Source organism: Dermochelys coriacea, chromosome 3 (assembly GCF_009764565.3).
Source record: "Dermochelys coriacea isolate rDerCor1 chromosome 3, rDerCor1.pri.v4, whole genome shotgun sequence".
NCBI lineage: Eukaryota > Metazoa > Chordata > Testudines > Dermochelyidae > Dermochelys > Dermochelys coriacea.
In genome coordinates, this window is record NC_050070.1 from 161,389,583 (window position 1) to 161,403,815 (window position 14,233).

Here is a 14,233-nt window from a genome sequence, read left to right on the forward strand (position 1 = left end):
CACATTTGACACAATGTAACTTCAGAACTCCTCTGATTTTTACGAAACTTCCCCAGACACACACTAGTTTGGAATAAGGTGCATCATGCAGTTTCTGGAAGAATAGTGTCTTTTGGGGAAAGTTATGGTATGTGTTAAACTGAGTAATTACAAAATTTATAATTTTCAAATAGGAAACTTGCTTCAACTTTAAAAAACAACTACCTTCTCTTCATAAAGTCACTATATCTATAGTTCTAAAAAAGCTACTCCATGAAAATCTGAGGACTACACTGCCTTCAGTTTCCTTCTACTCTGAACAGGTGGTTGTAGCCCTATTAGAATTCTTTGAGGGTGTCAACAAGCATGTGGTGGAGAAGGGTGATCCACTTGATATAGAGTACTTGGATTTTCAGAAAGCATTTGACAAGGTCTCTCACCAAAGGCTCTTAAGGAAACAGTCATAGGATCAGAGGGAAGGTGCTCTCATGGATCAGTAACTGGTTTAAAGACAGGAAACAAAGGGTAGAATAAATGGTCAGTTTTCACAATGGAGTGAGGTGAACAGCAGGGTCCCTCAACCATCAGTACTGAGACATGTGCTGGTCACTCTTTTTCCAGTTATTATTGAATATGTTGAAAAGTGAAGTGGCAAACTTTGCAGATAACTACCCTGAATAATTTTATTAACTCCAAAGCTGACTGCAAAGAGATACAGGGGATCTCACAAAACTGGTGACTGGATAACAAAATAAAGTTAGGCATTGACAAGGGATTAGTAATGCACACTGGAACAAATATCTCAACTACACATATATAATGATGGGTTTTAAATTAACTATTATCATTCAAGAAGGTTCTTGAAGTCACCATGAATAGTTTCTGAAAACTTCAGTTCAACGTGCAGCAGCAGTTAAAGAGGCTAACAGAATGGTATAAACTATTAAGAAAGGGAGAGAAAATATAATGCCACTATATAAATCCTGGTATGTCCCCCACCTTGAATACTGTGTCTAGTTCTAGTCATACCATCTCAAAAAGGATATAAAGGAACCCAAAAAGTTTCAGAGAAGGGCAACAAAGATTATCAAGGGTACGGAACAGCTTGGATACAAAGAGAGATTACAAAAATGCAGCTGGTTAGTTTAGAAAAGAGATGAGGAAGGGGGAATATGATAAAGGTCTAATGAATCATGAATGGTGTGGAAAAAGTGAAGAGAAGTGGTATTTACTCTTTCCCACAATACCAAAACCAGGGGTTACCTGAGGAAATTAATAGGCAGCAGATTTAATACAAACAAGAGGAATACTTTTTCACACAACCACAGTTAACCTGAGGAACTCATTGCCCTGGAATGTTGTGATAGCCAAAAGTATAACTCTATTAAAAATAGAACAAGATAAATTCATGGAGGATAGGTCCATCAAAGGCTATTCGCCAGGATGGTTAAGGATGCAACCCCATGCTCAGAGCTACCCTACACCTCTGACTACCAGAAGCCAGGAGGGGAAGAAAGAGGTGAATCACGCTATCTGCTCTATTCTTTGCATTCCTCCTAAAGTTCTGGTCCTGGCCACTGTCAGAGACAGAATAACGGACTAGATGGACTGGTCTGACCCACTATGGCTGTTCTTATGTTCTTAGATACCTAATGACTAAGAAACCTGAAAGAAATGGAGAATTAGAGTAATATATGCAAATATTTATCTATTGTGAAACACTCACCTCATGAGAGTCTGTATTAACCTGGCCACTGCTCACCTGTGTTGCAGGTTTCTCCTTAAGCAATGCTGAGTTAAATAAGTTGGAATGAAGCTAAGAAGCTTGATAATATCTGAGAATTACACAATTCTTGTTTTCAGGATAAGTCTTTCAGGGGAATATTTCATAGCATGATTTGACTTGGGAGAGGAAGTACATTAGCTTGCTGGTATCGTTTATACCTGAAGAAAAAATTTGCTAAAGAGAAGCATTATGCAGTATATTTGGTTTTCAGTAATATCCAAATGCATGCTACTGCAGACTTGAATAGTAGAAAACTATAAGTGCACTTCATAAAAAAGCAATTTTTAGTTACAAAGCTTTGGCCTTTTCTAGACTTGAGAAGAATGATTCACAACTAATGCCAGTTCCACCCTTAAAAGTTTTGGTGGCATAGTTATGTTGGTTAAGGGTGGATTGTTTGTGCTTTGTTTTAATAATTTATCTATGCTGGCAAAAGCCCCCCTGTAGATGCAGTCATACTGGCAAGAGTGCTTCTGCAGGTATGACTGCATCTATACCAGGAGGGTTTTGTCCGTATAGCTATACTGGGAAAACTCATATAACCTTGTTTATACTAAGAATACTTCCCCTATACTTCATTTAATTCAGTATCAGCAACAAGGTATTAGTGAAAGAAGTTATTTTACAAGAACAATTATTTACCATTTATACCAAGTGATTAAATGTTTATAGTAAGCTTCCTGATCAGGTAAGACTTAAGTTTATTCCATCTACACAAAATTTACCTCAACATTATTTTCCTTCATTATTATTCATTAATGTACATAAACGTGATGCAAAACTATCTGTTAAACAGGGATCCATGGGTAACAATGACCTACTGCATAGGCATATCGTTAATGGATTCAACTTGGCACCGCTCCTGATTTTAGTTAGCATAATGTTAATAGCTAATCAGCTTGAAACTCCTATTAGTTTCAGAAAAAGCTGTGCAATTTATGATAGGAAAGGGCAGAAGAAACTAAAACTAGTGAAACCTTAAACTAATGCATATGAACAAGCCTATTCAAGGAATGCAATTACTGTATAGGTTCTTTATTTGTGGTTAAATCTTTCTAAACAAGAACCTGTTAAAGGAATAAGCCCATTAAACAAATTAAAGCATGTGTACCAAGTCATAATGCATAGAGTAGAGTAATTATACCTATTAAATGATAATCATGCTAATTTTTGTTATAACAAAAATCATTTTAGAAATGAAGGAACATTCAAGTGTTTCATTGACAATTGTTTTTCCAACAGGCCTTTCTCCTATAACAGTGTTATAGTTCAAAAACCAAGTTCTACAGACTAAAGAACAGCTAAAAGTAAGGCCATCTGCTATTAAAATTTGTTCCAGATTGATACGTGAAAGTTTACCCATTGCTAATACGTTTTGTTTAAGGAAACAACCCATTGTAAAATATCTTTGAACTAGCAAAACAAGTTTATTTAAAAATTAAACACTCTGCCAAAAACTAGACATTAAGTTGTAACGGTATGTTTCACGGGAAACATTTGATATAAGCTAAATGTGTTTAAGAAATAAAACCTAGGATTAATTAAATTTAAAGAAAAAGTGAACTATCACAAAAGAGTTGACAGAACAAAGTCTGATTTTTGTTTGGTTAATTTGAATACAAGAACCACATTGTGTGGACAGGCATAGAAGATATAATAGTGTTCAACTTGCACTTTAACCCATGGTACTTCCCAAAATCTTAAACTACCACCAGTAAGTGGCATTTTTCAGTGCGATGCCCGAATTTAATTCCACCTAAACCCAAGGCAACAGTTGATTAAAAGAAAACATAAGTCGAATGATAAAGCTACATAGTTTAGTACATTAAAATAAAACAAGGACAGTGATATTTGTATAAGGTTCCAAAAATATACAACTGGAAAAAATAATCACTGTACACAACAACTCTGAGGTTGTTAAAGTGACCAATCAAAAGACTGAACAGTGCAAGACATGCTTTTCCAGTTACAAGCTCAAAACAGAAGTGCAAAAGAAATTAAAGCTTTTTTGTCTGAAGTGATTTACCTTTTAGGATAAGGAAAACTAGAATATAGTTAAGTATTACAGAGAGCTCTTTTCCACAACATGAAATAGTTTAATTTTTTTTCATAATACAATGTTTCACTCAAACTGTGTCCCACTAAGCTTGTTTTGTTAAAGGAACAGATAACTTTTGTCCAATAGTTGTTTCATTTTGGCCTATGAACCAGAGGACCCATAGGCAAAAACAGCTGAATTCTCAAGCTTTGGCTTAGCTTGAGTATCTGCAATCTACAGGTAGTGGAAGCAGCAAGTAGGCTTGCTTAAATACACTTTCCTTTCCTGCAAGTGGTTGACAAGTGGACTCAAGACCTCCTCACTGTCAGAAAGCAGCTGTGCTGAAAGCAGATGCTAAGGTATGGCTGAGGACTAAGAAATTGCTCTACAACTCTGGGAAAGTAGAGGTTTAAGAGCAACTCCAGGCAAGTGCTTTTAGCGAGCTGACTAAGCAATGCATGCAGCTATTCATGCAACTGTAGAATATGGCTCCAGAGACTTAGAACTAGGGTGTGTATGTGAAAATTGGATAGAAGTCCCTTGCTCATAAGTTTACAAAAATATATAGCCAATACTGTAGCATAAGAAGTCACTTTTACTCGTTACATAGATTCCAAAAAGTATTAACTACTTTTCAGACATTCCAGACAAGGTCACTTGTAACAAAAAAGTCAACTTTTTTAAACAAGATTTAAAAAGTAGGTCTTTTCTTCAAGTGAACAGGACATCTGTTTGTACGCTTAACTTTCTAATCAGTCAAGACTGGATTTATTTAAGATCTCTTATGTGAATATATGCATAACACAAATAAGTTTACTTTAACACATATCATCTGCACAGAAAAAAGGTTAACTCTTCAAAACATGATAGAGCAGGTCTGGTTAGTACAAATCTATTGCAAATTATAAAGATCCTGTGCATTAGGCCCACCCAGACAGAAGCAGAGGGAAAAAAGTCTCAACTATGAGAGAAAGTTACTGTTCAAGTCTATGTGGTGTTTTGAAGAGCCAGCAGCCTAAATGACACCATGCTGCTAATCACAGTATCCAGACAAGCAAATCTGCTTGGGCTACTAAAGCAGTGTAATCTTCTGGAGGGGTCATTTACTCCAAAGTTATTTTCTGTTTCGAAGGCGTTTGGATTTCCTAGGAGAGTCTATGGATTCAACTGCCTTTCTCCGTTTCCTAAGGGACTCCTCATTTGAACCAGAACCTGAAGAACTTCCTACTGCACTTTCCATTACTTCTCTCAGTTTGCGTTCAAGCTCAGCCAATCGGGCATTCTGTTCACCTATGATTTGGGTTTGCTCTAGCAGTTTCTGGTCTTGGTCTTGGAGCTGTTTCTGCTGTTCTTGCACTTTGGTGCGAAGCTCTGAAATTTCCCGCCTTAGAACAGTCACACCTGCACCATTCGTTTTGACTTGCTGCTGGAGTTTGGTGACTTCCTGCCTTGAAGGGTTTTGCTTGGAGAATAGTTGCATTGTTGTTAGGGCTGCAGAAGGACCTGGAACTTCAGAAAAAGTGATTTAAGATTATTTTTTCTGCATTGTGTTTAAACAAAATGTATCAAACTATGCCTCAATTTACACCCTTTGTTCAATTCTGTTGACCAATCCAGAATCTGAATAATTAGTGGTTTGTAAAATTGTGAACATGTAAATAGTATTTACAGATACTCAATATATAGTAAATGAATGAGACTTTATAATGACCTTACAATGGCTTGCACATGATATGAGTCAGGGCACAATTAAGTCCAATGTTTCAGATTTTAAGAGGTCAAAGCATAAGCGATTTTCAACTTCCTGAATAAAGAAAAACTATTTTTTGCCTAAAATATGAATATCAAATTATGTTCTAAACCACTACATTAAGATATCAAAGGTGTGACATGCACAAAGCCAAAAAACCAGGTATCACTTTGACTAGGCTTACTGCAAGACATACAGTAGATCAGTGGTTCTCAAAGCCGATCTGCCGCTTGTTCAGGGAAAGCCCCTGCCGGGCCGGACCGGTTTCTTTACCAGCCACGTCTGCAGGTTTGGCCGATCGCGGCTCCCACTGGCCGCAGTTCACCGCTCTAGGCCAATGGGGGCTGCGGGAAGGGTGGCAGGTAAACAAACCAGTCCGGCCTGGCAGGGGCTTTCCCTGAACAAGTGGTGGACCAGCTTTGAGAACCACTGCGGTAGATCACCCACTGGATATCTGTGCAATACCCAGGAATTAATAGTATGATCCAAAGATAACTCAGCTTAATTCTGAATTTTTTTTGTGTTTGTCAGCTTGATGCAATGTTTGAGTTTCTTTAAAAAAGTGACAGTTAAGAGGAAAATCATGAAAATTCAGTAGCCACCATTGAGTGTGCACAGTCTATTCTTTCAAGTCCTCCAGGACTCAAGAAACTTGAAGTAATTTTTTTCAAGAACAGCTACTGTAAATTGACATGATAGAGCTATTATAATCATGTAAGTTTTGTTTAAATATTTTAAAGCAGTATTTCACTCTTTTGGAAAGGTTATGCAAGCCTAGAACAACTCAAATGCATCAGTCTATATGAATGACTTTACCTATGTTACTATAGAGATAAGAAAAGGAGTACCTGTGGCACCTTAGAGACTAACAAATTTACTTGAGCATAAGCTTTTGTGAGCTACAGCTCACTTCATCAAAGTGAGCTGTAGCTCACGAAAGCTTATGCTCAAATAAATTTGTTAGTCTCTAAGGTGCCACAAGTACTCCTTTTCTTTTTTGCAAATACAGACTAACACGGCTGCTACTCTGAAATCTGTTACAGAGATAAGGCAAATCTTGAAAAAGGCAGCATAGCCTGAACAAAGGAGTTTCAATTTCATTGTGGGGAGAGAATTGAATCCTTAAGCACCAAGTGTTGTTACAGATCACAGCATTGTGGAGGTATGGGGAGATAGTAGGCTACATCAATGTGTCCTATGTTTTTTGAGCCATGGGGACTTGTGCTATGTTCCAATCTGCAGCTCATGCCATTAGTGGGTGCTGTTCATTCCACTTCCCCTAAACACTTGCTAGCAGAGACTCTCAGTAGAAGTCTCATCCGTGTTCAAGTTAAGGCCAGAAAGGACCGTTGTAAGCTATTCTGACCTCCTGCACTACATGAACTACAGAATTTAAATTAGATTCCACTGTCAACCAAAATCTTCTGTTTGAACTACAGCATAGATGTTAGAAGGACATCTAAACTTGATTTAAAAACTCCAAGTGATGGATACTTTACTACATCTGTTAGTAACCTAAGGTGTTGGGACTGAGCCTGTACAGATATCCTACACAGAATAGTGGACATGCATCTTTTCTGCTACTTTTGGCCATTATATGCTCAGATCAGCAGCCTGCCTCAACATTTGGCCCATACAAATTAAGTTATATGAAAAATGTAACTGGTCGTGCAAACAAAAAAAAAGCCAGTTTGAGTGTTAACTTATCCAGTTTAATATTTTACAGGGCCAAGAGGCCTTTTCCATGTTACAGACTAAACACCTATGAATATTTCATTTGAAAACAAAACATTTGGGTTCTTGTTACATAAAGAATCTGTGGGTGCTTTAGCTTTCTCTTTGTACTACAATAACTTAAGCTATCTCATTTGTTTATCCTATTAATAAAACTACAAACATCTTGAATTGTGGCTTTGTTTGCCAAATTTCAACCAAGTATGATTATAAAGTCTCATTTATTATTGGCACAAAAGTATTTGTTTAATGAATACACACTATGCATAATTATAAAATATATTCAAGTCTAGCAAAACAAAGCCTCCTTAAATTTTCAAACAATTACATTCCATACTCAGGTTTCAGAGTAGCAGCCGTGTTAGTCTGTATCTGCAAAAAGAACAGGAATACTTGTGGCACCTTAGAGATGAACAAATTTATTAGAGCATAAGTTTTCGCGGGCTACAGCCCACTTCATTAGATGCATAGAATGGAACATATAATAAGAAGATATACATATAGACATACACACACATACAGAGAAGATATACACATACAGAGAAGGGGAAGTTGCCATACAAACTGAGAGGCTAATTAGTTAAGATAAGCTATTATCAGCAGGAGAAAAATCCTTTTGTAGCAATAATCAAGATGGCCCATTTAGACAGTTGACAAGAAGGTGTGAGGATATTTAACATAGGGAAATAGATTCAATATGTGTAATGACCCAGCCACCCAGTATTACACATATTCAATCTATTTCCCCACGTTAAATATCCTCACACCTTCTTGTCAACTGTTTAAATGGGCCAACTTGATTATCACTACAAAAGGTTTTTTCTTCTGCTGATAATAGCTCATCTTAATTAATTAGCCTCTCACAGTTTGTATGGCAACTTCCACCTTCTCTGTATGTGTATATCTTCTTACTATATGTTCCATTCTATGCATCCGATGAAGTGGGCTGTAGCCCACAAAAGCTTATGCTCTAATAAATTTGTTAGTCTCTAAGATGCCACAAGTACTCCTTTTCTTTATTCCATACTCAATGTCTTTAGGATGCAAAATTAATTTTCATCAGGAGGCTGAATTATAATGGGGGTATTCCACTGTTGACGGAAATAAACAAGGGAGTGAATGCTTTCTAGAAAGTGGGATGTTGTGAATTCTCCGACAACATGATAGACAAAAACAGCTAGATAAAAAGTTAAAAATACTAGAGGTTGAAAGTAATACCTGGGGCAGCTCCTATAAGACGACCTGATACATCTGATCCAGGCAACTTTCTTTTTAGAATTGGAACAATCTTCTCATCAAAGTATTCCATAGCCATGGATGAGATGTCTCTTAATTCCTGAAGGACTTCATGGGCTCTCTGAGGGGCTCTTGTCGAGTTTACGTACCTTAGCACACGATAAATTTCATCAATCACCTAAAATATTTAAGAACCATTAGATGTTCTGTTAAGTTCAAGGGAAAAAATTAAGATACTTATTGGTATAGTCTGAAATTATAGCACTGATCTACTGATGGGTAGGTATTTCATACCCATTACACTAGTCTGTTGCTGTGTTCTTCCTAATTTTATACTAATCACCTGAAATGAAATGCTGTATTTTACAGTGGAGGCAGAGTCTGAGTTGTCATTGTATCTTTAGAAACTTTTACTCAGTAAATTTACTATAATAGTTATTTTTGAATTTATGAACTAATCTGCATAACCACTGCATGAAATGTAATGGAGCATTCCACAGTAACCTGGACAGCAATTAGCAACTTTTCTTTTCTTATTACATCTACTATTAGTACACGCCTTAAAATCTCTCCCATAAAGTTTATACTCAGTACAGTATGCTTAGTTCTCCAAGGAGACTTGTAAGCAAATTCTTAGCAAATACACTGAACACCTTAGCAAAGCAGTCGATACTGGCAAAAGCACTCTGTTGGCATAGCTGCATCCACACCAGGAATTTTGCTGGCATAGCTAAATTGGCTAAAGGGTATGATTCTTTTCTACACTCCTAGCTGACATAGTTTTTGCCAGCAAAATTTTCTAATGTAGACTAAGCCTCAGATATAGTGCTAAGACAAAATCTTTAATGCTTGCGAGGCACTCAGATACAATAGTGATGGGGAAATAAGACACCTGAAGTTGTTTGCCAATGACAGATGTGATTATGAACACCATGCTAGTGTCTGTATAACTAGCTTAATCTATTGTGTCACATACACATGGGGTGAGGGATAGCTCAGTGGTTTGAGCGTTGGCCTGCTAAACCCAGAATTGTGAGTTCAATCCTTGAGGGAGCCATTTAGGGATCTGGGGCAAAAATTGGGGACCTGTCCTGCTTTGAGCTCCTGAGGTCCCTTCCAACCCTGATATTCTATGTTTCTATGAAACACTGCAGTGGAAATAAATAGCAAATTTACATGACAGCTGAACACATATGCTTAGATTTTGACATACCATCTTGTTTTGTTTAGGTCTAACATATAAGCTAGGTGCTGCACCACCACAGATAATATATTCTAAAATAGCTATACAAGATATGCCAATGGTATTTCTATATTTAGGGAAAAAACAAGTGTTCCTCTCATCTACAGAAAAAACTCAAGTTTAATTTGTCTTTGGCCTAAAATGCGTAATATCAACTGATACTCAACAGATGGTGTTAGGAACACATTAAATATACATTTTTTGTTTCAGAAGTGTACCAAAAATATTGCACAGGATAATCTGGGTGACAAGAGTTTGTGGTGGAATGGCCTCCAGTTTGGTGTTTACAGTTTATAAGTCTGGACTATTCAACCTCTACATACAGCATCTACATACTTTTAAGGAATAAACTGTAAGTAGAGTTCTATCTCTTCAAAGGTCTCAGTAGCACACATATGAACAGTAAAAGTGAACCTGCAAAGAACGGTGACCAATTCAAGCATTTTTAAAGTATTTCTTTAAATGAACACATTTATTATTAGAAATATGATCCACGAGTGGCATCCCGAGTTAATTTAAAACAAACAAATAGCCTTTTCTATGTTGAAACATTAATATAAAGCCAAAAACCAACTCATTCAGACAAGCCTATTCATAGGGTAGCCATTACAATACATAGGCTCCCTATAATATGTCTAAGTACATCCAGAATGATGCACTATACTACATTTTTAGGCAGCTACAGCTGTTAATAATTTGAAATTGCAGAATATGATTTTTTAGCAACAGCACACATTCATACAAGCAAGCAATTTTATATTTTACCTTTCCAGGTATGAAGCAACAGAGATTGGAATCCACATATTTCATGAAAGTCATATTTAACAGAGAAAGCCTTGTTTCTACAGCAGCAAGGATGTCTGCATGGCGAGCTAATGAATGGTTTCTTCTTTCTGACTCTCGCCTAGAAGAAAGCACACAGAAACCATTAAATGACACCACAGACTTGGAAATATTTAAGCCACCAAAAACTGAAGTATTGCAACAGTAGTTCTTTTAAATCCTTCTGTTCTAACAGAAAAGAAAAGAGAAAACAGAAAAGAGCCCAGATGTAAATCAAGATCCAACAGTCAGCATCAGGTGTATTAGTCAGAGTTTCTGAATCTTGTATCACATGGCCATTTACCTGCTGAGACTCAGAAAGAAATACAGCTACTTCTAGTAATTTTGTCCTTCTCAAGAGATTGCTGCGGCTGTCAAGAAAGAACCAGCTAGCAAATGACTCTGCACGTTTGCTAAACACTGGAATAATTTTTAGATCTATGTGTCAAATTTGGTTCTCCTTGAATCATTACTGTGAAAAAAAATTATCCAAATTATATGTATATGTAAAGGCATCTTAGTTTTTAAAAAATTCCAAGATTAAAAATATTAAAGGACTAGAAGGAGTAGTCTTAAAGCAATGCAGCAGGGCAGAGTGCTTCAATGTGATTTTGTCATCACTACCCATTTGTGTTCTGGCAACTAACCTAAACACCACCACCACTAATAAACAGCAATTCAGCCTCCATGCTTGCTCAGTCCCAAGCTTCATCTGAGCTGAGGGAACTGATGACTGTTCAAGCTTTTTTGATGCTGGGTAACAATCATGAAATAAAATTAAACCATTTAAATCATGACAATAAATTAGGCTGAATTATCAGGTTTTAGAAGTGAGAGGCAGCTTCTCTCATTCACTCAGAGACAAACATTGTCTTCTAATGCCCATGATCCAGCTCCAAATTATGTTAGTGGATACTGTGTCCATGCACTTGCTGATTGGCCCTTAGCTCAAAAATACATGAAAAGAAAACATGCAAAATTAGATCATGCCTTTCTAATCCCAGGTTACATGAAAAAAGTGTTTCACGTCTACCCAGTTGCACAGGTAGGTAAAAATCCTTTTAGCTAAGGTATGTTAGTTGGCACTCCTTATGGAGCAAGTTATCATAGCTCCTAGATTTGCCAGAGGAGTTGATTTTGTGTGATATTGGACACTTCCTCTCTCTTCTGAAAGCACTTCAGTTCCTGACATGCTGGGAAGCAAAACAGGATACAAAACAAAATAGGATAACATTTATCTATACAAACAGACTTGAGGGTTGGGCTAAGTTTTTTGCAAGAAAAATAACCCATGAAATTTTACCAACTAAACCAGTTAATTACAATTACAGCCAAAATATTGTCAATGTTTTTCTAAAACATATTAATTTAACTAGATAATTGAAGTAAACTTTTACAGTCTTAGCTTTACACTTAAGAAATGATGTTACTGTGTTCTTACTTACGTGTTTTAAGATATAGTATTTGGAATCCATAGCTGTAATTGGCACATACCTTGGAAGTTGTGCTTTAACCTGTTTCTGACACAAGTTGTGATATCTTTCCACTTTCAGAAATCCCTGATTTAACATTCGCTGGCAGACCAAGTCCATTCGCTTACAAACCTATTTTTAAAATACAGAACAAAGGAAACTTCAAATGTCTCAAACCAAACTAAACATTGTTTTCATGATTAGTCAGTCTGTGCTTGTTCAGTGGTGCAAGATTAGTTTTTATTCTTTCTGATTTGCAAACTAATCCTAAATTGGATAAAATGTCAACTACATGCAAAATAAAACTGTTTGCCCTTTACTGATCCTGTTATAAAAAAGGCAACTTCAACACTCATTCAAATCTGTGTCACGTCTTCCTTCATGTTAATAAAAGTTAGCAGCAGTTCAGTTTAAAGGATCATGTTTAAAGACTCGTTATTTATGTCCACTAATGGTCCCAGCAATATCCTCCAAAGAGAGGTAGGACCGGATATTTCAAAAGTTGTTTAATATATCATAGATGATAAAACACCACTTTGCAGTTAATTTCATATCTAGAAGCTTTTCGCCAGAGCATTTTCTCTCAGAGAAGTCTGAAGGAGTGCAGTGGGACAGAGACTGATCTTGGACTTTTTTGGGAATAGTCCCACTGCGTGGCAGCGGTTTTCATAGGCAAGACTTTTCAACCTTATGGAAATGTTTTATAACGTAACAATATATATTGTTTGGTTATCATAAACAAACAATGAAAAATCTAAAAAAACCACAGGTTCGAGCTAAATTAACATGGTATTGGTGTTGACCATCAGACTCACTTGGCATGCCATAGGCAGGGTAGGACCCTCGTGGGTAACCACTTGTCTCCCACCATTAGGCTTCCATGGAAATTGTAACTGTGTAAGGATGCATGTGGGGTGATGTGGAACAACAGTCTCATTGCACTCTGATATCATCCTCACTGGATATTATTGACTAGTCATTAGGATTTAGAATCTCGCAAAAATGGGATTCCTTTATACACATATTAAGGGGGCTTTGTAAGTTGAATTGTGTAGTAATGTAGAGGTACCTGAAGTTGAAATTACAGTTGCATTGGGGCCCAGTGATCCACACTTTGAGGTGGCAGGAGACTTGATTTATGTTTTAATTGCCGCCAGGAAAGCCACAGCAGTTCAGAACCTGCACAGGTTCGTGCTACCTTATCTCAGTCCCTTCAGCTCTCCCGCACTGTGTCCTGATCCGTGTACCTGGGCTGCTCGGTGGGTCCTGACAGGGTAAATATCAGCTAAAAGCATGTTAGCCATCGAGTGAAGAGAGAGAGAGAGAGAGAGAGAGACAGTAGAACACTTATTCTCTGTGTTTTTCTTGGGACTTGTTCAAGTAATTGTTGAAACTGGTTATTGAGGGGTTAATTATTTAAGGAGGGACACCTTCACATATGAATAGTGTTAAGTGTTTATTGTGCACTGTTAGAAATTAGGTATTAGGCTAATCAGTACAATTTAGGGTTAAAGTGAGTAAAATAGAGTCAGACGAGACTTCTGGGGACCCAGATGTGGTTAACCAAAATACACCATAAAAATATACTAAAGATCCTGGAGGTTTTTTATGAATGAAACATAGCTAGGCTATTTTTAGTCACCCTAACTTGTGGGGTTTGATCATATGTTCAATGTAATGTTTAATATGTGATATGTTCAATATAGTGGGGGAAAGTACAGGAACCTATGTTACAATGCTTTAATGCCTATTGGGGATAATTACTCAAATGGAAAATGAGAAGGGTAAGTATAAGGCCAACTTCCACCAAAGCAAGGTGTTAATAATCCAGGAAACTAAATTAAATAGTAATATAAAGGAATGGCTGAACAAAAAGTATCAAAGAAACAAGGGAAAAACCCTCCACTTATCAGAAAATACCAAAAGCTTTGCTTCCCTGCAGATCTTAGAGACCATAATAATGCATTTTGTGGCTCATATCCTGTAACCTGCCAGGCTAACAGTCTCTGTGCCTTTAATTTGTAATTTCTAAATAATCCTCAGTAACAAAACCACCAACAGCTAACACGTTGCTGTAAAAGCTGAAGGGGATGTGTGTCTGGGAAAAAAAAAGGCGAAGCAGGCAAAGCAAATTGCTTCTAACCTGAATCTGGCAAAATAATATTAAAATTAG

General features: G+C 36.9%; 1 protein-coding gene across 2 annotated transcripts in view; it reads right to left on the reverse strand.

The window, feature by feature from the left end:
* Positions 1–3,568: 3,568 nt before the first annotated feature.
* FBXO28 (F-box protein 28) overlaps positions 3,569–14,233 on the reverse strand; it is a 32,291-nt gene continuing 21,626 nt past the window's right edge. For both annotated transcript variants that reach the window (XM_038394166.2, XM_043511711.1), the window contains exons 2-5: positions 12,083–12,192; positions 10,532–10,670; positions 8,506–8,701; positions 3,569–5,312 (exon numbers count right to left, since the gene is read on the reverse strand). In XM_038394166.2, the coding sequence (XP_038250094.1) occupies positions 4,918–5,312; positions 8,506–8,701; positions 10,532–10,670; positions 12,083–12,192 (840 nt within the window). In that variant the 3' untranslated portion in view covers positions 3,569–4,917. The remainder of the gene's footprint in view (positions 5,313–8,505; positions 8,702–10,531; positions 10,671–12,082; positions 12,193–14,233) is intronic.